The following is a 23,606-nucleotide window of genomic DNA, read 5'->3' on the forward strand; positions in this document are numbered from 1 at the left end:
AAAAAGTATCCACTTCCGAGATCCGACAAGAACCATAAGAACATTCCCATTGATTTGACACAAACAGTTCCACGTGTATAAATACTCATTGATTATGAGGATATCTAAATAAAATATATATTAGAGAAAAAAACGACTTTTAAAGAAATATGACACTATTAAACTCGCACTATTTTTCGCTTTGACGATGTGCGGATGACAACCGACCGAACTACTTTCCAGATGACTATGCATACACACACATCTTTATAATTGTAGTTTTAAAATATGCAGATTGTTGCTAAGTTATTGATCTTTACGATCGACATTATTTCATTCTGGCATTTATTTGTAAATTTGGCGAAACGTAATCGTTTATTTCAATAACGTGACGTACAGTGATGACCTCATCACGTCGCGTAGATTTTAGCGCGCGACTGTCAAATTCGTATCTTCTTGGAATCTTCTTACAAACACGAAATTTAAACTTATTGCGTTACATCAATTCTGTTAGAACAACTGTCACTGTTCTCTGGACATGTCCGCGGTCATCACCAAGGCTAGGACGTTTTCCTCTATTCTTCGGTGAGTATTCATAATCCCATTTAGAAGACATGGTCATAGAACAACATACTATGGATGCTATAACGTTATCTCAGGTTACAGCAGCGCTCATTAACGCGCATCGTCAATTTAAAGATATCGCATGTTCTTAATCGCATCCTCTCTCAGGTCACTTCAAAAGGACCCACCCATTGAATCAAACCCCTATGAGGTAGGGGAGATCATTTGTTCGTACATTAGGGTTTTCTCGTGCCATGTTGTCCCTTCACACTAATTCATGACATTGATGTTTTGACTTGTAGGTAGAAATACAGATATTGAAGATCTGTGCGGAAGACTCCGGAGTGTCATCTTGGTGTCCTGGACACCGAAGTATCTTTATTTGCGAGAAAACCGTGAGTCTTTCTAATATAACTCAACGGTATACCCGACAGGATGAATAGAGGACAAGAGCGAGTTCCGTTTCAAGCAAGGCCCCTGGCTCCAATATTATATTGTTAACATTAATTTTACCCGTATTGAAGGTTGTTAAACTTGATGGGGATGAAGCTGACAAGTCATCATCATGTTCTGAAAACGAGGATAATGTATCTCTTGGAAACTTGGGGCCTCAACCTGTCAGCATCATGAAAGCAAGGTGCCTCATCCGACTTTTCATATTTCATTTCATCAAGTATTGTCTGTATCTAAAATTCTACAATTCCTATCCCCACCCTCTTATTTCAAAGACAACTTTTGTCCTGGTATACAATGTCACAAAACCAAAAGCTGTCAGAGGACGATGGCCCCCTGGATCCTCTTTGGGTGCGTTGTGACATGTCTGACCTGACTGGCACATCCTGGTTGGGAGCAGAGACGGTCCACCTGGCCAATAAAGTTACTGGTGTCAAGCTGTACTCCGTCACCTGCAAAGGTATTCTGGGAAGTTTCAGCTTCCTTTATCTACAATCTAAGATCAATGCTTTGTTTTAAAGCTGATGTGTTTGTTTCTATAAAGCCTTTATTGATATACCAGACCGTTTTATGTTAATTCAGATACATATTATAAGGATATGGTGTTACCTAAGGGTGTCTTATCTACATAAATAACTCAAATCCAGAACCTTTCATCTAGTGAGTAGCAACCACTAGACCATCCTGTGTGTTTGATTGGTCTTGTTTCAGGGCCCTCTGTGGAGAGAAGGTCATCCATTACCTTGGATGATCTAAAGCAGGAGCACAAGAAACGTCACCATCCCTTTAGCGTAAGGCCCCTTCTTCTCTCCGTCTTATGAATCATCAAAATAAATACAAATCTCATTTAACGCAAATCTCAACTTCTAGGGTTTGCAGGTGGCTATTAAGGGCAATGCTTTATACAACTTATTTGGGTCCACTGTGGTTGAAAACACGACCATCGAATCCCAGAGCAGTGTGACGGTGGACTTCAAATGGAGCCACGTGGAAAGCATCCTGGAGACTCCGCCCCTGTCCTCTAAAGCCACCCTGGTGAGCAGCCAATAAAACGCACAGCCTCGTTTGTAATTTCATAAGCAATAGGGCCTCTGGAGCATAAAAGTGTACTCCTATGTAGATTTCAATGCCACTCCTAAGTTATGTTATCCAAGCTCGAAAGCATGAAACCATAAGAAACGTGACTATGATGCTACTCTATTTACTACTATATTTATAATCAACTACAGTGGAAAGCAGAAAAAAATAATAAACTTGACTATGGTACCATTATATTTATAATCAACTACAGTGGAAAGCAGGAAACTGCAAGAAACTTGACTATGATGTTACTATATTTATAATCATTACATTGTTACAGTTACATTGATTCTCTTTTCTTTTCATTTAGAATATCAAGATCACCTCTGGCGAAATGAGGAGCCCGATGTTTCAAAAGTACAGAGAGCTTGAGTTCTTGCAGGTGTGTGTGTGTGTGTGTGTGTGTGTGTGTGTGTGTGTGTGTGTGTGTGTGTGTGTGTGTGTGTGTGTGTGTGTGTGTGTGTGTGTGTGTGTGTCCCTCTAATGAATAGCACTAACGAAGGGAATGTGCTGATGTACTTACTGATTTAACCTGCTGTTGCAGCTTCTTGCGGCTGGTTTAAGGACTGGAGAAACGGAGTGGATGGAACCCTTGGAGACCACCTCAGCTGTAGAACTTATTAAGACCTACTTGGAAGGCATGGCTATTGACCTATCTGATTTGTATCAATCATCATTTGTGTGTTAAAACGTGTATAGCTAAGAAGGAGGTAAAGGATTTGGCCGGTTTGCTAAGAAAGAAGGTTGATTGTTGCCTTTGCCTATGTGGAGACGTAAATCAGCAATGATTCTTGGTAAACACACCCCACTCTCGCCGAGTAGGTGTCCCAAACTGGGTGGTTTGTGAGAAATGTACATCCATTTTCTTCCAAACGTGTGTTTAGCAGCTTCCACAGCTGTATAATTATTCTGTCCAACACAAGTAATCGCAAGCGAATGGCCGTGTCGAGGTAGTTTTGTCTAATATTGTCCACAAACAACCAATTCATACGTTTCCATTCTGTGTTTACACGCCATTATGCATGCTTGGGGACTTCGAGACTGGTTATGAACATGGTGGTGCATTTTGGATCAGACTTGTTTTTGGTATTGGGAGGAGAAAGGGAAATTAAGGGTATGTTCAGATGATTCTAAGTACATTCATATAACCGGTAACATTGAGAACTTGATTCAGAAGAGAATGCTAAGGCTGTGTTCCAATCAGTTTAAAAAACGACAAAACAATTTAACCTTGCGACAAATCTGAATCATCACATTGCATATAACGCAACCACCATCTTTGCTCATGCTGTGAACATCAACAGTGGTGTGTGAATATAGAAACAAAACTTGTGCATTTGGTTTCTTTCTTGGCACTATTGAAGAAAATGACAGAGCAGGGGAGGTTTACTTGTGTTGTTCCAAGCAAAGATATACCATCTGCTGGACACTCTTTCGCCATATAATGGATATGAAGGACTCACCAACTGCCTAATTTCAAACACGCTACACCTCCATGAAGGGAGTGGAAAAACCAAACATAGGTGATTTACATCTGGATATATACAATGTCAACAATTACCCTGGGTTTAAGCCAACCGGCAAGCCCTTTAAACGAGACTAACATTGTTTTGTTTTTTTATATATTCCAAAGAACTTGAAAATACTGGAAAGATCCTTCCAGATCAGACGGCAAAGTCAGAGGTATGCTGGAGATCACACTGTAAAAGCCTTTTATGCAAATGTAGGTTTTAACGGAATACTTGGCCTGCTTATATTCCATTCCGATACAGACTGTGAAGACTGAGGCTGCAAAGACTGAGTTGGGAGCTTCCATCTTCGATGCCTTCATGGAACGAGAAAATTTGGACTTCCTGGAACAGATATGGGTGCGAATGAGGAAGAGTGAGTGCAATGTTTGCTCTATCTATAAATATATAAATTAATCAATATGCAGAGAAGTTGAGCTTTGTGTTAAAAGTATGTTTCAATGACAGGTGTAACCTCCTATCAAGATGTTCATGACTGTCTGAAATTGGTCATGGACAGCCTGAGTTATGGTGACCTCAAACCATGGGTATGTCGGATGCTACTTTACTATTTAATCATTTATCAGGCACCAAAGCGCCTTGGGGTAAATTCAGATTTCGTTAAGCAGCAGGTAGGGCTATCTTGCCGGAGGACGCCGACAGGTATGCTGCAGGCATGAGGGACTGGCTCCAAACAGCACAGCCACTACACAATACTGCCGCTTCTGTTTTCTTGTTATACAGAAGAAAGGCACAAGACACAAATGATAAGGGTATCTTAACATCTGTACAGCTGTGTTTGAGGGGAACACTGAATATTTATTTCGTTTTTGCATCCTTCCCCTTTCAGATCCACAGAGACGGCAACAGTTCACTGGGGAAGGTTTTCTTACAGTCCTATCAGCAGCCGATGGATCATGTGTCACTGACGGGTCTGACTCCCATCACCATGCTGCTGGAGGTGGGCCTGGACAAGATGAGGAAGGACTACATCAACTACCTCATCGGTACCTCAGACCTCATCGGAGCTCAGCAAACCATCTGATTTACCCTTAAAAAATGACGGGAGGCCGAAGTGTTTTCAAATATAACCATTTCTTTATTTTATCGTTTTAGGGAATGAACTTACAACCCTGAACCACCTGGTTAGTTTAAAGCTTTTACTGCAGACCAGTTTTTATTGGCTGTTAAATTGATAACTTATTTGAAAGTATGTTTTGTTTTGAATTTACAGAGTTACTATCTCAGCATAGAGGTGGAGTTACAGGAGCAAGTCATTCGATTGAGGAAACTACACCACCTGCTGGAGATTATGGTGACCTGCAGTACATTCCTGGGTCTGCCCTTTGATCGCCTGTTTCGCCTCACTCAGTAAGAGCAGCTGGACTGCACACATCTCAGCCCATCATTGGCTTGGTTGCATGCATAACCTAATATAAACATTTTCTCATTTTTAAAGGTCATGTTTGCAGTACTTTAGGACATCCCCTTATAACGAGGACCACGAGTTCCAGCTGCCTATCACACCTGCTCTGATCAGCCACCTGTACCAGAAGTAAGAATCTCACTTTCTGCTCACCATCCATGGGCGTGTTCCAAACAACCTCATCTCACAATCCACTGAGGGGTGTTGTCCCAACGTCTTCATCTCACTATCCACTGAGATTTTGTAGATGTTATATCAATTAATCTCAACACAGGCCTGACCTTAATGTAAGAGCGCTTCATATTTGACTGCTTCCAATGTTGTGGTCATACTATAGAATTATATATTTCTTGTTTAGTGATTACAGAACATAATATACTTAAATCGCAATATTCTTCAAAATAATCCCAAATGGATTATTTCCGCCAATCGTTCAGCCCCGAAATATCTCCATCCTCTTCCTCAGGGAACACCCGGTGGTGTGGGGCGTGGAGGTGTCGAGTGGCCACAGCCCCCGGGAGGTCAAGACCACCTTGCAGCTCAGTGAGAAACCACTGGTGGATCACATCGTCTTCGATACAGGTAGGATTTTAATCTAGACCACTTTGACATATAGCCCCTAGACTCTTCTTCCTACAAGTCAAACATCAATATGGCAATGGAAAACTTCTGTGTAAAAACAAATGAGCTCCCTTACATCATATGGCTTTGATTCACTGGAGTCATTTTGAAGTGACCTGAGAGAATTCCAGTTATTTATGTGCGTTAGTGAGCGGTACCCAAGGTAATGTTAAAGCATCCAGATGCATGTTGCTGTACGACTTGTCGTTCTGTTCCAGATTACACAAACACTACGGTGAACAGAGACAGTGAGGAGCCGGCCTACTTCAGCACTGTGGTGTGCTGCAGCCTGGTCACCTTTGCCTGAGGAAACCCAGTACCAATAACGTGGTCCAGGGAGCAGACATGTGTGAAGATTGACCTCGAGTGAAACCATAAAATACAAATGACTCCTTAACTGCAGTTTGAGCCCATGTTTGGCCAAGTTGAGCAACTGATCTCAAGGCTGAAGGAATTGTATGATCAAAGTTATTTACAGTTAATCAAGCCTCTGCATTGAGTTCTGGAGTTTCAACCATCCTCAGTCTAATTGAGTCATAACATTGATTAACAAATTATTTTGTTTATGGAATTTTAAAATGTACTGAACTTTGCCATTAAAATAATTTGAAAGGTGCATGAACCATTTTAAATCGTTTGTACTTTAATCAAGGGAAAAGTTAAACAGAACATTGTTTTGTATAAGCAGGTGACCAGGGTTTTCTGCCAGCATTCAGGGTAAAGGCTTCTGTACCATCAGCTTTCTCCTGAAATACAAATTATGTCCCATGATAACATGCAACCTGCTACAAAATACATACAGCAATAGCCATTTGCAGCAGTACTTTTTTTAAGGACTGAAGTCAAAGTACTTAACTGAACATTTCTAATGAGTTTCAACAACATGGACCCAAGTAAATCAAGTGCAGCTTAATAATAACTATCCAAATCCAACATTGTACTGCCAATTTTGAAGGGCCAAGTATCTTCATTTGACAGAACCTGAATAATGCTTACATTTTTATATTCTTTCTGGGTCTTCATTCCCACTGCTGGAATCTGTTGATCTAATCACTGGCGTGATAAAACTAATTCAAGTTAGATTTTCCAGGCACTGACACAAGCGAAAAACGAGTTTGGTAAACTCAGAACTTGTTATTCTCACCAAGTATCAACAACACGGACCGAAGTAAAATCTCACTGTTATAGATCAAAGTTCAATAGCTCTCCAAGTGAGTCCCAAAATATTACTTTTTTAAGCTAAAGGCTGAAATTCCCATCCCTTCAGAATCCTCTTCTCTGCAGGGGGTCGGGTGTCTTGGAGGTCCTAAGGTAGAGACATGGCCAAGTCAGTAAAATAGTCTCCAAGGGTCCAACAAAGTATATAAAAAGAACGTTCTCAGAACTTCTGTTATTCTCACAAAGTATCAACAACACGGACCGAAGTAAAAGCTCATCACTGTAAACAAAGTATAATCGTGTCAAAGTAAAGATGACTTCTTACTTGAGATTGATTCTATGGACTGGGGTAAGACTCCCATCTGGGTGTCCAGGTAGAGATGGTTCATCATGACACCTGAGGCAGAAGAGTACACTAATGAAATACAGGCCACTGAATTGTATTTGGTTGAACCCCACGACATTAGGGCTGTAACGATACACCAACTCACGATTCGGTTTGTATCACGATTTCTGACCAACGGTTCGATACATCACAATTTTTTTAAATTTAAAAAGCATTTTATTTAAACAACACTTGTATAACAATTAACTTAATGTAACATTTAATAACAAATAATTTGGAACACTGAACAGAAAGAATACTATTAAAGTATAGCTAAATAAATAAATAACCAAAGATTGCAGTTGGAGGATGCTTGCAGGTAGGCAAAACCCCTCAACTAGTTTGGTTGGTTTAGTCAAATATCCTACTAGCGCTTATTAGGCTATGTAGCATAAATAATGACATAATCAGGCCGTATAGAATGCAACATGTTTAATAGCCTAACTTTCAATAGATGGCGAAAAAACATGAAGGTCTAACATGAACGTCGCAATAACGAGGCATAGTGTTACGAGTAGCGTAGGCCTATGTGTGTGCGCGAAAATGGCAGTGTGCGCATGTGTGTGAGTGACGTCAGCGAGTGAGTGGACGAGCGAGGAGAGCGAGCAGTAGCGTGCGTGTCCAGAGAAGAAGCGAACGAGTCCGGTAGAATAAAGTACCCATCATGTCTATAATCGGTGGCCGCTTCATTCCGACCTATAAGCAGACAAACTGCCGGTCAAATCACACAAAACAATAGGGACAGGGATCAAACAGACAATTTTTTTCACGCTTGGCCCACTCTGGATAAATGTCGTTCATGTCGCATACGAGGACTTCAACGGCTGTAGAGAAATGCAATCCTCCGTAGCCACGGAGAGCTGTCATCACAGAGGGCATCTCGTTGCATACTTACTGCATCGATAAGAGGGGACGGTGTCAGCAGACTATTATTTAGACAAATTATTAGTAAATTTCAATCTGACAATTTGACCGGAGAGTTAGAAAGGGCGTATCGCGCTTCTGCCTTCTCACACCGCAAGACAGGTTTGTGGCTTTGAGTGTCGCGATTTTGGTTTCGATACCCGTATCGTTACAGCCCTACGCGACATACATTGACTTAAGTAGAGAAGTTAAAGCTTGCTCAGCATCAAGGTTCGTCATCCATCTGTGCCGGCATATGACAGTAGGCATCTGTCACCAGTCACAGAGTAGGACGCAAATTACACCATCACAGCAAGCTTAAGATACCCAAACCAGCTACAGCCTACATTTCTACAGCACAAGAAAAGCCTTTTCATTCTATACAATCCACTATCTCCCAAAATATTACCATCATGCGTAAATTGCCATCGTGTCGTCAGAATCCTCATCTCTGCAGGAGGTTACGTGCCTTGGAGATCCTAAGGTAAAGACATTGCCAAGTCAGTAAAATGGTCTAACATGGTCCAACAAAGTACATAAAAAGAACGTTCTCAGAACTTCTGTTATTCTCACAAAGTATCAACAACACGGACCGAAGTAAAAGCTCATCACTGTAAACAAAGTACAGTGATGTCAAAGTACAGATGACTTCTTACTTGAGATTGATTCTATGGACCGGGGTCAGACTCCCATCTGGGTGTCCAGGTAGAGATGGTTCATCATGACACCTGAGGCAGAAGAGTACACTAATGAAATACAGGCCACTGAATCGTATTTGGTTAAACCACACGACATACATTGACTTAAGTAGAGAAGTTAAAGCTTGCTCAGCATCAAGGTTCGTCATCCATCTGTGCCGGCATATGACAGTAGGCATCCGTCACCAGTCACAGAGTAGGACGCAAATTACACCATCACAGCAAGTTGAAGATACCCAAACCAGCTACAGCCTACATTTCTACAGCACGAGAAAAGCTTTTTCATTCTATACAATCCACCATTTAGATTAGAACTAACTCCCAAAATATTACCATCATGCGTAAATTGCCATCGCTTCGTCAGGATCCTCATCTCTGCAGGAGGTTACGTGTCTTGGAGGTCCTATGGTAAAGACATGGCCAAGTCAGTAAACTGGTCTCACATGGTCCAACAAAGTACATAAAAAGAACGTTCTCAGAACTTCTGTTATTCTCACAAAGTATCAACAACACGGACCGAAGTAAAAGCTCATCACTGTTATAGATCAAAGTTCAATAGCTCCCCAATTAGTACTAAAATATTACCTTTTTAAGCTAAACGCTGAAATTCCCATCCCTTCAGAATCCTCTTCTCTGCAGGCGGTCGGGTGTATTGGAGGTCCTAAGGTAGAGACATGGTAGAGTCAGTAAAAGGGTCTCACATGTTCCAACAAAGAACATTAAAGAGTATTCTCAGAACTTCTGTTATTCTCACAAAGTATCAACAACACGGACCGAAGTAAAAGCTCATCACTGTAAACAAAGTATAATCGTGTCAAAGTACAGATGACTTCTCACTTGAGATTGATTCTATGGACCGGGGTCAGACTCCCATCTGGGTGTCCAGGTAGAGATGGTTCATCATGACACCTGAGGCAGAAGAGTACACTAATGAAATACAGGCCACTGAATTGTATTTGGTTAAACCCCACAACATGCATTGACTTAAGGAGCATTTCACCGGTGGAGGCATGAATATGTATAGAAATTGGGTCCTATATGTTGTCGAATAATAAATAAAAATTCTAATTTGGTGCCGTCTTGACCGAGAAAAGGCAGAAAGTGACTTTTTGGCGCTTGTGGATTGAAGACAACAACTTCCACCATGCACCACGATGCACAGCTTCGCTGGCCACTCCCGCTGAACTAGATCTCCGCCTATCGGACACATCGCTGTTCCATCTACCAAGCTGATACCGCAAGACTGCTCGAAAATCATTTCACACAACATTTCTAGTGAAGAATATTAGTTGGTGAACTCTGAATTAGTCCTCGTTTGTATTTCTTTCGAAATGGTGAACTTTTGCATGGTGCCATCTTCTATGTCAGATCCAGTACCTTCCGCCATTGTACTTCAGTTTTATCAACAGCCTCTGTTAGCTTAGCTTCAGACGCTGTGGATGTTAGTTTCTGTTGGTCCCACCCACTGGCACTGCTCTAATAGGTCTGTAGCGTCAGTGGGTCCCACCCCCTATAGAGGGGTGGGACTAGTGCTTGTAGTCTCACGAGAATCCTCCCCTCTTACACTTCCTATTTACTTCTACTCAAAAATCGTCATATTGCGTCATCTTAAACAGGAAGTGTTGGAGATCGATATGGATCTCTCCAGTCTCCCCAGAAAATAAGGGAATGATGCACGACCATTCAAAAATATGAGTGGGTTATAGAATGCGCGATATAAACGATATACGATATAAACGATAAAAAATGGCCTACGATAGATTTTAGTTATATTTCTCTGTCGCGATAATGCATGTTTGACGCGATCTATCCATGACCCGCGAAATATAAAGAAAGGGTCATGGATAGAGCTACGAGCTGCAAACGTCTGCAACGCATCGTCCGCAACCCGCGAAATGTAAAAAGAGCCACGAGCTGCAACCAGCTCATTGCATCATCCGCGACCCGCGAAATTTAAAGAGCCACGAGCTGCAACCGGCTGCAACGCATCGTCCGTGACCTGCAAAATTTAGCCACGAGCTGCAACCGGCTGCAATGCATCATCTGCGACCCGCAAAATTTAAAGAGCCATGAGCTGCAACCGGCTTCAACGCATCATCGTCATCTAAGCAAATATGGCTGAAAGCGAAACGGAGGAGCTGGTGATTGCGCTCATTTCATGTTCATTTTAAAATTGTATGCGTTCACTTTGCACTTTTATGTTTTAATATCAAGTATCTGTGCACACACTTCGAAGATTTTTCTTTATTTAAAATAGCCATGCCTAATACTGGACGTATTTCCCTAATTCACAGTATCCGTTTCTTTATTAACAAGACACCAGTTTTAATTTAATTGAGAAGTATACGTCATTACACAGAAGATTTTTTTCTTTGTTAAAGTCTCTGCAGCTACAACATTATGTTGTATGATTACACTTTGACAATAAATGTTCTCAAAACGACATACTAAGTTTCTTTCTTTTGTTTTACACATTTAGCAGTTTGGCTTTCCTTAGAGTCTATGTAACCTGTTCTGAAATGGTTCTATTATGATTTATATTTTGTGATATATATCGTTATCGCAATAGGTTGCAATGTATATCGCAATATGGATTTTAGACCATATCGCCCATCCCTAGTGGGTTACCAACGATAAAGCTTAATGGAAATGGGTGAAGTTTCCCTTTAAGTAGAGAAGTTAAAGCTTGCTCAGCATCAAGGTTCGTCATCCATCTGTGCCGGCATATGACAGTAGGCATCCGTCACCAGTCACAGAGTAGGACGCAAATTACACCATCACAGCAAGATTAAGATACCCAAACCAGCTACAGCCTACATTTCTACAGCACAAGAAAAGCCTATTCATTCTACACAATGCACTATTTAGAACAAACTCCCAAAATATTACCATCATGCGTAAATTGCCATCGCGTCGTCAGAATCCTCATCTCTGCAGGAGGTTACGCGTCTTGGAGGTCCTAAGGTAAAGACATGGCCAAGTCAGTAAAATGGTCTCACATGGTCCAACAAAGTACATAAAAAGAACGTTCTCAGAACTTCTGTTATTCTCACAAAGTATCAACAACACGGACCGAAGTAAAAGCTCATCACTGTTACAGATCAAAGTTCAATAGCTCCCCAAATTAGTACTAAAATATTACCTTTTTAAGCTAAACGCTGAAATTCCCATCCCTTCAGAATCCTCTTCTCTGCAGGCGGTCGGGTGTATTGGAGGTCCTAAGGTAGAGACATGTTAGTCAGTAAAAGGGTCTCACATGTTCCAACAAAGAACATTAAAGAGTATTCTCAGAACTTCTGTTATTCTCACAAAGTATCAACAACACGGACCGAAGTAAAAGCTCATCACTGTAAACAAAGTATAATCGTGTCAAAGTAAAGAGGACTTCTTACTTGAGATTGATTCTATGGACTGGGGTAAGACTCCCATCTGGGTGTCCAGGTAGAGATGGTTCCTCATGACACCTGAGGCAGAAGAGTACACTAATGAAATACAGGCCACTGAATTGTATTTGGTTAAACCACACGACATACATTGACTTAAGTAGAGAAGTTAAAGCTTGCTCAGCATCAAGGTTCGTCATCCATCTATGCCGGCATATGACAGTAGGCATCCGTCACCAGTCACAGAGTAGGACGCAAATTACACCATCACAGCAAGTTTAAGATACCCAAACCAGCTACAGCCTACATTTCTACAGCAATAGAAAACTCTTTTTCTTTACAATCCACTATTTAGAACCAACTCCCAAAATATTACCATCATGCGTAAATTGCCATCGCGTCGTCAGAATCCTCACCTCTGCAGGTTACGTGCCTTGGAGGTCCTAAGGTAAAGACATTGCCAAGTCAGTAAACTGGTCTCACATGGTCCAACAAAGTACATAAAAAGAACGTTCTCAGAACTTCTGTTATTCTCACAAAGTATCAACAACACGGACCGAAGTAAAAGCTCATCACTGTTAACAAAGTTCATTAGTTCCCCAAATGAGTGCCAAAATAATACCTTTTTAAGGAAAGTGCCATCCCTTCGTCTGGATCTCTTCAGAATCCTCTTCTCTGCAGGAGGTCAGGCATCTTGGGGATCCTAAAGTAAAGACATGGCCAAGTCAGTAAAATGGTCTCCAACGGTCCAACAAAGTACAACAAAGGTCGTTCTCAGAACTTCTGTTATTCTCACTAAGTGTCAACAACACGGACCGAAGTAAAAGCTCATCACTGTGAAAGATCAAAGTTCAATAGCTTCCCCAAAGTAAAGATGACTACTTACTTCAAATTGATCCTATGGGCTGGGGCCAGACTCTATCTGGGTGTTAAGGTAGAGATGGTTCATCATGACACCTGAGGCAGAAGACACCAAGGAAATACAGGTCACTGAATGAAATTGCAAGCGAATTCTAACCATTTCAATAAGCTTAACCTACAAAAATCCTTGACAAAGTGTCTATTTATTTGGAAAGCTTGCTCAGCAACAAGGTTCGTCATCCATCTGTGCCGGCATATGACAGTAGGCATCCGTCACCAGCCACAGAGTAGGACGCAAATTACACCATCACAGCAAGATTAGGATAATCAAACAGGCTACATCTTAATCTTCAAAATATAAATTTTATATGATGTTGACATGTGTCAAAAGATTACCATTTCATGTAGAGTACCAATTGACATCCTTGTCTGGGTTTCTTCAGAGGTCTCATCTCTGAAGGTCATGATTGTTGGCAATCTAGAGCAAAAAGTGTGCTTTTAGTCAAGATGTTCTCATCCGTTCCAACAAAATACATGGCAAGTCATTCAGGCTCAGAACTTCTGTTATTATCACAGAGTTTCAACAACACGGACCGAAGTAGAAGCTCATCACTGCAAGGGGTACACCTTTTTCTATAACGGATTATTGATTAAGATATTATTCATTACTTACTCGATTATCTATGGTCTGTACAGGTTGCCGCGTCCACTACTGCAGCCAGAAGGAGCAGGGATGGATGCCCGATCAACAACATTGATACCTTAGATCAATAACATAAATTTAGTATACGACGGAGATAAATCATGCAACTCTATAAACAGCCAATAAACAAGTTGGCGCAATAACGTACATAACTGGTACACAATTGTCGACGTTTAATGACTAACACTGGATGCCTTGAAGTATAGTAAACTAGATGCCAACATCGTTGGTACATTTGTACAAGCAGATGGCTAATATAACGTGTACCTAAAGTCCCCTAGCATTTACCACGTGTAGTAGCATGGATCTACTTTGCTATCAATAAGGTTTCATGTATGATATTTTTTTAGATTCATTACCAAAGCTTCCATAATATCCTGTTTAATTGTTTGGCTAGACACAAATGAATGCATAAATACGGCAATTAGACCAATCTCACCGTATTTGATCCCTTATTCAGCTCATTCGCTAGCCAGGATGCTCGTACAACAGCAGACGAAGCGAAGAGGAAGTGAACCTCGGAAGTGATGGTATAAATGGGACTCTCTAAATCGACGCCACTTCGACCTGGGCGGGACTTTACGTCCTACGTCACTCGCTATGGGTGTGCATATGTGCGCGTAGCCGTTTGTCTCAGGGCTCTGTGCACGAACTCCCTTGCACTACAGGCTATATTTCTACAAATGACTTACTATTACTAGTGATTAACGTGACGAAACAACACGAACTAAGCTAACATTAGACTATAGCCATACCATGAACGCCATACCAGCTAACCCTAACTATTTATATTAAACTCTGAACCATTTTGCAAGAGGCAACTGTGTGTTGGTGTGTCTTATTGCTTCCCACGTCTGCGTCTGCATCTTTCCCACTCCTGGCTAATAGTTTCAGCTTTTGTACTGTATATCAGAAATGATCACCCTGTACCACACTGCTGACTTGTTGATGTTTTGTGAGCACTCACGCATTTCTCTAGGTATCTTAAGTTTCCTACTGGAGTCATCACAACTTTGGACTTTGTTATTGTAAGAAATATTGTTTTGCAAAAACACTTTGTGTCTTACCCAATGTTACCCTAACCTTAACCCCAGTAACATTTCTTCATCATAAACTACAAGTTACGCAAAATGGCATACAAACATCCAGTCCAATATGAAAGAAAAAAGCTAGCTTCATTAAAGGCACCCAGTGCAACTTTCGAGGCTTAAAAATAAACATTAAATTTCTAGTCTTTTTTACACGTAGTAAGTTTCAATAACTCCATACCATTACATACCGACATTCAAGCAGCAAAGATGAGACGTCGTTGTGTGGTGAGAACTGATAGAAGAATCGATAACAACAACAATGCCGGTGGGGAGAAGCCATTTTCCATTGACTGGGAAGCCCTGCTTTATTTTTTGTAGGTTACAAAAAATAAGAAAATGGCGGCATTGTTGTTGTTATCGATTTTCTATCAGTTCTCACCACACAACGACGTCTCATCTTTGCTGCGTTGAATGTCGGTATGTAATGGTATGGAGTTATTGAAACTTACTACGTGTAAAAAAGACTAGAAATTTAATGTTTATTTTTAAGCCCTCGAAAGTTGCACTGGGTGCCTTTAATGAAGCTAGCTTTTTCTTTCATATTGGACTGGATGTTTGTATGCCATTTTGGCGTAACTTGTAGTTTATGATGAAGAAATGTTACTGGGTTAAGGTTAGGGTAACATTGGTAAGACACAAAGTGTTTTTTGCAAACACAATATTTCTTACAATAACAAAGTCCAAAGTTGTGATGACTCCAGTAGGAAACTTAAGATACCTATGCGTGAGTGCTCACAAAACATCAACAAGTCAGCAGTGTGGTACAGGGTGATCATTTCTGATATACAGTACAAAAGCTGAAACCATTAGCCAGGAGTGGGGAAGATGCAGACGCAGACGTGGGAAGCAATAAGACACACCAACACACAGTTGCCTCTTGCAAAATGGTTCAGAGTTTAATATAAATAGTTAGGGTTAGCTGGTATGGCGTTCATGGTATGGCTATAGTCTAATGTTAGCTTAGTTCGTGTTGTTTCGTCACGTTAATCACTAGTAATAGTAAGTCATTTGTAGAAATATAGCCTGTAGTGCAAGGGAGTTCGTGCACAGAGCCCTGAGACAAACGGCTACGCGCACATATGCACACCCATAGCGAGTGACGTAGGACGTAAAGTCCCGCCCAGGTCGAAGTGGCGTCGATTTAGAGAGTCCCATTTATACCATCACTTCCGAGGTTCACTTCCTCTTCGCTTCGTCTGCTGTTGTACGAGCATCCTGGCTAGCGAATGAGCTGAATAAGGGATCAAATACGGTGAGATTGGTCTAATTGCCGTATTTATTGCATTCATTTGTGTCTAGCCAAACAATTAAACAGGATATATAGGAAGCTTTTGTAATGAATCTAAAAAAATATCATACATGAAACCTTATTGATAGCAAAGTAGATCCATGCTACTACACGTGGTAAATGCTAGGGGACTTTAGGTACCACGTTATATTAGCCATCTGCTTGTACAAATGTACCAACGATGTTGGCATCTAGTTTACTATACTTCAAGGCATCCAGTGTTAGTCATTAAACGTCGACAATTGTGTTACCAGTTATGTACGTTATTGCGCCAACTTGTTTATTGGCTGTTTATAGAGTTTGCATTGATTTATCTCCGTCGTATACTAAATTTATGTTATTGATCTAAGGTATCAATGTTGTTGATCGGGCATCCATCCCTGCTCCTTCTGGCTGCAGTAGTGGACGCCGGCAACCTGTACAGACCATAGATAATCGAGTAAGTAATGATAATATCTTAATCAATAATCCGTTATAGAAAAAGGTGTACCCCCTTGCAGTGATGAGCTTCTACTTCGGTCCGTGTTGTTGAAACTCTGTGATAATAACAGAAGTTCTGAGCCTGAATGACTTGCCATGTATTTTGTTGGAACGGATGAGAACATCTTGACTAAAAGCACACTTTTTGCTCTAGATTGCAACAATCATGACCTTCAGAGATGAGACCTCTGAAGAAACCCAGACAAGGATGTCAATTGGTACTCTACATGAAATGGTAATCTTTTGACACATGTCAACATCATATAAATTTATATTTTGAAGATTAAGATGTAGCCTGTTTGATTATCCTAATCTTGCTGTGATGGTGTAATTTGCGTCCTACTCTGTGGCTGGTGACGGATGCCTACTGTCATATGCCGGCACAGATGGATGACGAACCTTGTTGCTGAGCAAGCTTTCCAAATAAATAGACACTTTGTCAAGGATTTTTTGTAGGTTAAGCTTATTGAAATGGTTAGAATTCGCTTGCAATTTCATTCAGTGACCTGTATTTCCTTGGTGTCTTCTGCTCAGGTGTCATGATGAACCATCTCTACCTTAACACCCAGATAGAGTCTGGCCCCAGCCCATAGGATCAATTTGAAGTAAGTAGTCATCTTACTTTGGGGAAGCTATTGAACTTTGATCTTTCACAGTGATGAGCTTTTAACTTCGGTCCGTGTTGTTGACACTTAGTGGAATAACGAAGTTCTGAGAACGACCTTGTTGTACTTTGTTGGAACCGTTGGAGACCATTTTACTGACTTGGCCATGTCTTTACTTTAGGATCCCCAAGATGCCTGACCTCCTGCAGAGAAGAGGATTCTGAAGAGATCCAGACGAAGGGATGGCACTTTCCTTAAAAAGGTATTATTTGGCACTCATTTGGGGAACTAATGAACTTTGTTAACAGTGATGAGCTTTTACTTCGGTCCGTGTTGTTGATACTTTGTGAGAATAACAGAAGTTCTGAGAACGTTCTTTTTATGTACTTTGTTGGACCATGTGAGACCAGTTTACTGACTTGGCAATGTCTTTACCTTAGGACCTCCAAGGCACGTAACCTGCAGAGGTGAGGATTCTGACGACGCGATGGCAATTTACGCATGATGGTAATATTTGGGAGTGGTTCTAAATAGTGGATTGTAAAGAAAAAGAGTTTTCTATTGCTGTAGAAATGTAGGCTGTAGCTGGTTTGGGTATCTTAAACTTGCTGTGATGGTGTAATTTGCGTCCTACTCTGTGACTGGTGACGGATGCCTACTGTCATATGCCGGCATAGATGGATGACGAACCTTGATGCTGAGCAAGCTTTAACTTCTCTACTTAAGTCAATGTATGTCGTGTGGTTTAACCAATACAATTCAGTGGCCTGTATTTCATAGTGTTACTCTTCTGCCTCAGGTGTCATGAGGAACCATCTCTACCTGGACACCCAGATGGGAGGTCTTACCCCAGTCCATAGAATCAATCTCAAGTAAGAAGTCCTCTTTACTTTGACACGATTATACTTTGTTTACAGTGATGAGCTTTTACTTCGGTCCGTGTTGTTGAACTTTGTGAGAAATAACAGAAGTTCTGAGAATACTCTTTAATGTTCTTTGTTGGAACATGTGAGACCCTTTTACTGACTAACATTGTCTCTACCTTAGGACCTCCAATACACCCGACCGCCTGCAGAGAAGAGGATTCTGAAGGGATGGGAATTTCAGCGTTTAGCTTAAAAGGTATATTTTAGTACTAATTTGGGGAGCTATTGAACTTTGATCTGTAACAGTGATGAGCTTTTACTTCGGTCCGTGTTGTTGATACTTTGGTGAGAATAACAGAAGTTCTGAGAACGTTCTTTTTATGTACTTTGTTGGACCATGTGAGACCATTTTACTGACTTGGCCATGTCTTTACCTTAGGACCTCCAAGACGCGTACACCTCCTGCAGAGATGAGGATTCTGACGACGCGATGGCAAATTTACGCATGATGGTAATATTTTGGGAGTTTGTTCTAAATAGTGCATTGTGTAGAATGAATAGGCTTTTCTTGGTGCTGTAGAAATGTAGCTGTAGCTGGTTGGGTATCTTAATCTTGCTGTGATGGTGTAATTTGCGTCCTACTCTGTGACTGGTGACGGATGCCTACTGTCATATGCCGGCACAGATGGATGACGAACCTTGATGCTGAGCAAGCTTTAACTTCTCTACTTAAAGGGAAACTTCACACCATTTCCATTAAGCTTTATCGTTGTGGTAACCCACTAGGGATGGGCGATATGGTCTAAAATCCATATTGCGATATACATTGCAAACCTATTGCGATAACGATATATATCACAAAATATAAATCATATTAGAACCATTTCAGAACAGGTTACATAGACTCTAAGGAAAGCCAAATGCTAAAGTGTACAAACAAAAGAAAGAAACTTAGTATGTCGTTTTGAGAAACATTTATTGTCAAGTGTAATCATACAACATAATGTTGTAGCTGCAGAGACTTTAACAAAGAAAAAATCTTCTGTGTAATGACCGTATACTTCTCAATTAAATTAAACTGGTGTCTTGGTTAATAAGAAACGGATACTGTGAATTAGGGAAATACGTCCAGTATTAGGCATGGCTATTTTAAATAAAGAAAAATCTTCGAAGTGTGTGCACAGATACTTGATATTAAAACCTAAAGTGCAAAGTGAACGCATACAATTTAAAATGAACATGAAATGAGCGCAATCACCAGCTCCTCCGTTTCGCTTTCAGCCATAGTTGCTTAGATGACGATGATGCGTTGAGCCGGTTGCAGCTCATGGCTCTTTAAATTTTGCGGGTCGCAGATGATGCATTGCAGCCGGTTGCAGCTCGTGGCTAAATTTGCAGGTCAACGGACGATGCGTTGCAGCCGGTTGCAGCTCGTGGCTCTTTAAATTCGCGGGTCGCGGATGATGCAATGAGCTGGTTGCAGCTCGTGGCTCTTTTACATTTCGCGGGGTTGCGGACGATGCGTTGCAGACGTTTGCAGCTCGTAGCTCTATCCAATGACCCTTTCTTTATATTTCGCGCGCGTTCATGGATAGATTCGCGTTCAAAGATCGCATTAATCCGCGACAGAGCAATATAACTAAAATCTATCGTTGAGGGGAGGACCATTTTATATATAATCGTTTATATCGTATATCGTGTGTATATCGTGCATTCTATAACCCACTCATATTTGTTGAATGGTCGTGCATCATTCCCTTATTTTCTGGGGAGACTGGAGAGTATCCATATCGATCTCCCACACTTCCTGTTTAAGATGACGCAATATGACGATTTTTGAGTAGAAGTAAATAGGAAGTGTAAGAGGGGAGGATTCTCGTGAGACTACAAGCACTAGTCCCACCCCTCTATAGGGGGTGGGACCCACTGACGCTACATACCTATTAGAGCAGTGCCAGTGGGTGGGACCAACAGAAACTAACATCCACAGCGTCTGAAGCTAAGCTAACAGAGGCTGTTGATAAAACTGAAGTACAATGGCGGAAGGTACTGGATCTGACATAGAGATGGCACCATGCAAAAGTTCACCATTTCGAAAAAATACAAACGAGGACTAATTCAGAGTTCACCAACTAATATTCTTCACTAGAAATGTTGTGTGAAATGATTTTCGAGCAGTCTTGCGGTATCAGCTTGGTAGATGGAACAGCGATGTGTCCGATAGGCGGAGATCTAGTTCAGCGGGAGTGGCCAGCGAAGCTGTGCATCGTGGTGCATGGTGGAAGTTGTTGTCTTCAATCCACAAGCGCCAAAAAGTCACTTTCTGCCTTTTCTCGTCAAGACGGCACCAAATTAGAATTTTTATTTATTATTCGACAACATATAGGACCCAATTTCTATACATATTCATGCCTCCACCGGTGAAATGCTCCTTAAGTCAATGCATGTTGTGGGGTTTAACCAATACAATTCAGTGGCCTGTATTTCATTAGTGTACTCTTCTGCCTCAGGTGTCATGATGAACCATCTCTACCTGGACACCCAGATGGGAGTCTGACCCCGGTCCATAGAATCAATCTCAAGTGAGAAGTCATCTGTACTTTGACACGATTATACTTTGTTTACAGTGATGAGCTTTTACTTCGGTCCGTGTTGTTGATACTTTGTGAGAATAACAGAAGTTCTGAGAATACTCTTTAATGTTCTTTGTTGGAACATGTGAGACCCTTTTACTGACTCTAACATGTCTCTACCTTAGGACCTCCAATACACCCGACCGCCTGCAGAGAAGAGGATTCTGAAGGGATGGGAATTTCAGCGTTTAGCTTAAAAAGGTAATATTTTAGTACTAATTGGGGAGCTATTGAACTTTGATCTATAACAGTGATGAGCTTTTACTTCGGTCCGTGTTGTTGATACTTTGTGAGAATAACAGAAGTTCTGAGAACGTTCTTTTTATGTACTTTGTTGGACCATGTGAGACCAGTTTTACTGACTTGGCCATGTCTTTACCATAGGACTCCAAGACACGTAACCTCCTGCAGAGATGAGGATCCTGACGAAGCGATGGCAATTTACGCATGATGGTAATATTTTGGGAGTTGGTTCTAATCTAAATGGTGGATTGTATAGAATGAAAAAGCTTTTCTCGTGCTGTAGAAATGTAGGCTGTAGCTGGTTTGGGTATCTTCAACTTGCTGTGATGGTGTAATTTGCGTCCTACTCTGTGACTGGTGACGGATGCCTACTGTCATATGCCGGCACAGATGGATGACGAACCTTGATGCTGAGCAAGCTTTAACTTCTCTACTTAAGTCAATGTATGTCGTGTGGTTTAACCAAATACATTCAGTGGCCTGTATTTCATTAGTGTACTCTTCTGCCTCAGGTGTCATGATGAACCATCTCTACCTGGACACCCAGATGGGAGTCTGACCCCGGTCCATAGAATCAATCTCAAGTAAGAAGTCATCTGTACTTTGACATCACTGTACTTTGTTTACAGTGATGAGCTTTTACTTCGGTCCGTGTTGTTGATACTTTGTGAGAATAACAGAAGTTCTGAGAACGTTCTTTTTATGTACTTTGTTGGACCATGTTAGACCATTTTACTGACTTGGCAATGTCTTTACCTTAGGATCTCCAAGGCACGTAACCTCCTGCAGAGATGAGGATTCTGACGACACGATGGCAATTTACGCATGATGGTAATATTTTGGGAGATAGTGGATTGTATAGAATGAAAGGCTTTTCTTGTGCTGTAGAATGTAGGCTGTAGCTGGTTTGGGTATCTTAAGCTTGCTGTGATGGTGTAATTTGCGTCCTACTCTGTGACTGGTGACAGATGCCTACTGTCATATGCCGGCACAGATGGATGACGAACCTTGATGCTGAGCAAGCTTTAACTTCTCTACTTAAGTCAATGTATGTCGCGTAGGGCTGTAACGATACGGGTATCGAAACCAAAATCGCGACACTCAAAGCCACAAACCTGTCTTGCGGTGTGAGAAGGCAGAAGCGCGATACGCCCTTTCTAACTCTCCGGTCAAATTGTCAGATGGAAATTTACTAATAATTTGTCTAAATAATAGTCTGCTGACACCGTCCCCTCTTATCGATGCCGTAAGTATGCAACGAGATGCCCTCTGTGATGACAGCTCTCCGTGGCTACGGAGGATTGCATTTCTCTACAGCCGTTGAAGTCCTCGTATGCGACATGAACGACATTTATCCAGAGTGGGCCAAGCGTGAAAAAATTGTCTGTTTGATCCCTGTCCCTATTGTTTTGTGTGATTTGACCGGCAGTTTGTCTGCTTATAGGTCGGAATGAAGCGGCCACCGATTATAGACATGATGGGTACTTTATTCTACCGGACTCGTTCGCTTCTTCTCTGGACACGCACGCTACTGCTCGCTCTCCTCGCTCGTCCACTCACTCGCTGACGTCACTCACACACATGCGCACACTGCCATTTTCGCGCACACACATAGGCCTACGCTACTCGTAACACTATGCCTCGTTATTGCGACGTTCATGTTAGACCTTCATGTTTTTTCGCCATCTATTGAAGTTAGGCTATTAAAAGTTGCATTCTATACGGCCTGATTATGTCATTATTTATGCTACATAGCCTAATAAGCGCTAGTAGGATATTTGACTAAACCAACCAAACTAGTTGAGGGGTTTTTGCCTACCTGCAAGCATCCTCCAACTGCAATCTTTGGTTATTCATTCATTTAGCTAAACTTTAGTAGTATTCTTTCTGTTCAGTGTTCCAAATTATTTGTTATTAAATGTTACATTAAGTTAATTGTTATACAAGTGTTGTTTAAATAAAATGCTTTTTAAATTTAAAAAAATTGTGATGTATCGAACCGTTGGTCAGAAATCGTGATACAAACCGAATCGTGAGTTGGTGTATCGTTACAGCCCTAATGTCGTGGGGTTCAACCAAATACAATTCAGTGGCCTGTATTTCATTAGTGTACTCTTCTGCCTCAGGTGTCATGATGAACCATCTCTACCTGGACACCCAGATGGGAGTCTTACCCCAGTCCATAGAATCAATCTCAAGTAAGAAGTCATCTTTACTTTGACACGATTATACTTTTGTTACAGTGATGAGCTTTTACTTCGGTCCGTGTTGTTGATACTTTGTGAGAATAACAGAAGTTCTGAGAACGTTCTTTTATATACTTTGTTGGACCCTTGGAGACTATTTTACTGACTTGGCCATGTCTCTACCTTAGGACCTCCAAGACACCCGACCCCCTGCAGAGAAGAGGATTCTGAAGGATGGAATTTCAGCCTTTAGCTTAAAAGTAATATTTTGGGACTCACTTGGAGAGCTATTGAACTTTGATCTATAACAGTGAGATTTTACTTCGTCCGTGTTGTTGATACTTGGTGAGAATAACAAGTTCTGAGTTTACCAAACTCGTTTTTCGCTTGTGTCAGTGCCTGGAAATCTAACTTGAATTAGTTTTATCACGCCAGTGATTAGATCCAGATTCCAGCAGTGGAATGAAGACCCAGAAAGAATATAAAATGTAA

The 23,606-nt window shown here is 41.2% G+C and overlaps 1 protein-coding gene, 2 long non-coding RNA genes and 12 other non-coding genes across 22 annotated transcripts; 8 read left to right on the plus strand and 7 right to left on the minus strand.

Annotated features, from left to right (window-relative positions):
- Positions 1-381: 381 nt before the first annotated feature.
- On the plus strand, positions 382-6,273 carry zwilch (zwilch kinetochore protein). The gene is made up of 18 exons (XM_056598071.1): positions 382-564; positions 712-754; positions 846-938; positions 1,068-1,180; positions 1,272-1,456; positions 1,708-1,787; positions 1,867-2,031; positions 2,387-2,458; positions 2,621-2,714; positions 3,710-3,759; positions 3,849-3,960; positions 4,053-4,132; positions 4,435-4,591; positions 4,701-4,729; positions 4,819-4,955; positions 5,044-5,139; positions 5,477-5,592; positions 5,850-6,273. The coding sequence occupies exons 1-18, from the start codon at positions 518-520 to the stop codon at positions 5,936-5,938; spliced, it is 1,758 nt and encodes a 585-aa protein (XP_056454046.1). The 5' UTR covers positions 382-517; the 3' UTR covers positions 5,939-6,273.
- On the minus strand, positions 4,882-14,268 carry LOC130388645 (uncharacterized). 8 transcript variants are annotated; one of them, XR_008896448.1, is made up of 17 exons: positions 14,162-14,268; positions 13,693-13,780; positions 13,416-13,497; positions 13,045-13,115; positions 12,781-12,861; positions 12,535-12,601; positions 12,168-12,239; positions 11,918-11,993; positions 9,613-11,734; positions 9,361-9,436; positions 9,109-9,178; positions 8,734-8,805; positions 8,487-8,556; positions 7,115-7,186; positions 6,862-6,937; positions 6,628-6,684; positions 4,883-6,377 (listed from the first exon to the last, which is right to left on the minus strand). It is a non-coding gene; the product is annotated as an uncharacterized LOC130388645 (long non-coding RNA). The 8 variants fall into 8 exon arrangements; XR_008896445.1 differs by having other exon boundaries at positions 4,885-6,377; positions 6,628-6,937; positions 9,613-9,684; positions 11,665-11,734; XR_008896446.1 differs by lacking the exon at positions 6,628-6,684 and having other exon boundaries at positions 4,886-6,377; positions 9,613-9,684; positions 11,665-11,734.
- Positions 8,295-8,392, minus strand: LOC130389898 (small nucleolar RNA SNORD16). The gene has a single exon (XR_008896677.1). It is a non-coding gene; the product is annotated as a small nucleolar RNA SNORD16 (small nucleolar RNA).
- Positions 8,902-8,999, minus strand: LOC130389901 (small nucleolar RNA SNORD16). Its single transcript, XR_008896680.1, has one exon. It is a non-coding gene; the product is annotated as a small nucleolar RNA SNORD16 (small nucleolar RNA).
- Positions 11,463-11,560, minus strand: LOC130389902 (small nucleolar RNA SNORD16). Its single transcript, XR_008896681.1, has one exon. It is a non-coding gene; the product is annotated as a small nucleolar RNA SNORD16 (small nucleolar RNA).
- On the minus strand, positions 12,336-12,433 carry LOC130389909 (small nucleolar RNA SNORD16). The gene has a single exon (XR_008896687.1). It is a non-coding gene; the product is annotated as a small nucleolar RNA SNORD16 (small nucleolar RNA).
- On the minus strand, positions 13,237-13,334 carry LOC130389905 (small nucleolar RNA SNORD16). Its single transcript, XR_008896684.1, has one exon. It is a non-coding gene; the product is annotated as a small nucleolar RNA SNORD16 (small nucleolar RNA).
- Positions 13,568-13,637, minus strand: LOC130389896 (small nucleolar RNA SNORD18). Its single transcript, XR_008896675.1, has one exon. It is a non-coding gene; the product is annotated as a small nucleolar RNA SNORD18 (small nucleolar RNA).
- Positions 14,269-16,595: 2,327 nt separating the features above from the next.
- On the plus strand, positions 16,596-16,665 carry LOC130389897 (small nucleolar RNA SNORD18). Its single transcript, XR_008896676.1, has one exon. It is a non-coding gene; the product is annotated as a small nucleolar RNA SNORD18 (small nucleolar RNA).
- A 74-nt stretch (positions 16,666-16,739) lies between these two features.
- LOC130389025 (uncharacterized) lies at positions 16,740-23,348 on the plus strand. Its single transcript, XR_008896495.1, has 9 exons — positions 16,740-16,816; positions 17,116-17,186; positions 17,368-17,448; positions 17,627-17,693; positions 20,563-20,634; positions 20,811-20,886; positions 21,690-21,759; positions 23,055-23,126; positions 23,303-23,348. It is a non-coding gene; the product is annotated as an uncharacterized LOC130389025 (long non-coding RNA).
- LOC130389906 (small nucleolar RNA SNORD16) lies at positions 16,897-16,994 on the plus strand. Its single transcript, XR_008896685.1, has one exon. It is a non-coding gene; the product is annotated as a small nucleolar RNA SNORD16 (small nucleolar RNA).
- Positions 17,793-17,890, plus strand: LOC130389910 (small nucleolar RNA SNORD16). Its single transcript, XR_008896688.1, has one exon. It is a non-coding gene; the product is annotated as a small nucleolar RNA SNORD16 (small nucleolar RNA).
- LOC130389903 (small nucleolar RNA SNORD16) lies at positions 18,667-18,764 on the plus strand. The gene has a single exon (XR_008896682.1). It is a non-coding gene; the product is annotated as a small nucleolar RNA SNORD16 (small nucleolar RNA).
- On the plus strand, positions 21,248-21,345 carry LOC130389904 (small nucleolar RNA SNORD16). Its single transcript, XR_008896683.1, has one exon. It is a non-coding gene; the product is annotated as a small nucleolar RNA SNORD16 (small nucleolar RNA).
- LOC130389900 (small nucleolar RNA SNORD16) lies at positions 21,852-21,949 on the plus strand. Its single transcript, XR_008896679.1, has one exon. It is a non-coding gene; the product is annotated as a small nucleolar RNA SNORD16 (small nucleolar RNA).
- Positions 23,349-23,606: the final 258 nt, after the last annotated feature.

This window comes from Gadus chalcogrammus, chromosome 9 (assembly GCF_026213295.1).
Source record: "Gadus chalcogrammus isolate NIFS_2021 chromosome 9, NIFS_Gcha_1.0, whole genome shotgun sequence".
In the NCBI taxonomy this organism is placed as follows: Eukaryota; Metazoa; Chordata; class Actinopteri; order Gadiformes; family Gadidae; genus Gadus; species Gadus chalcogrammus.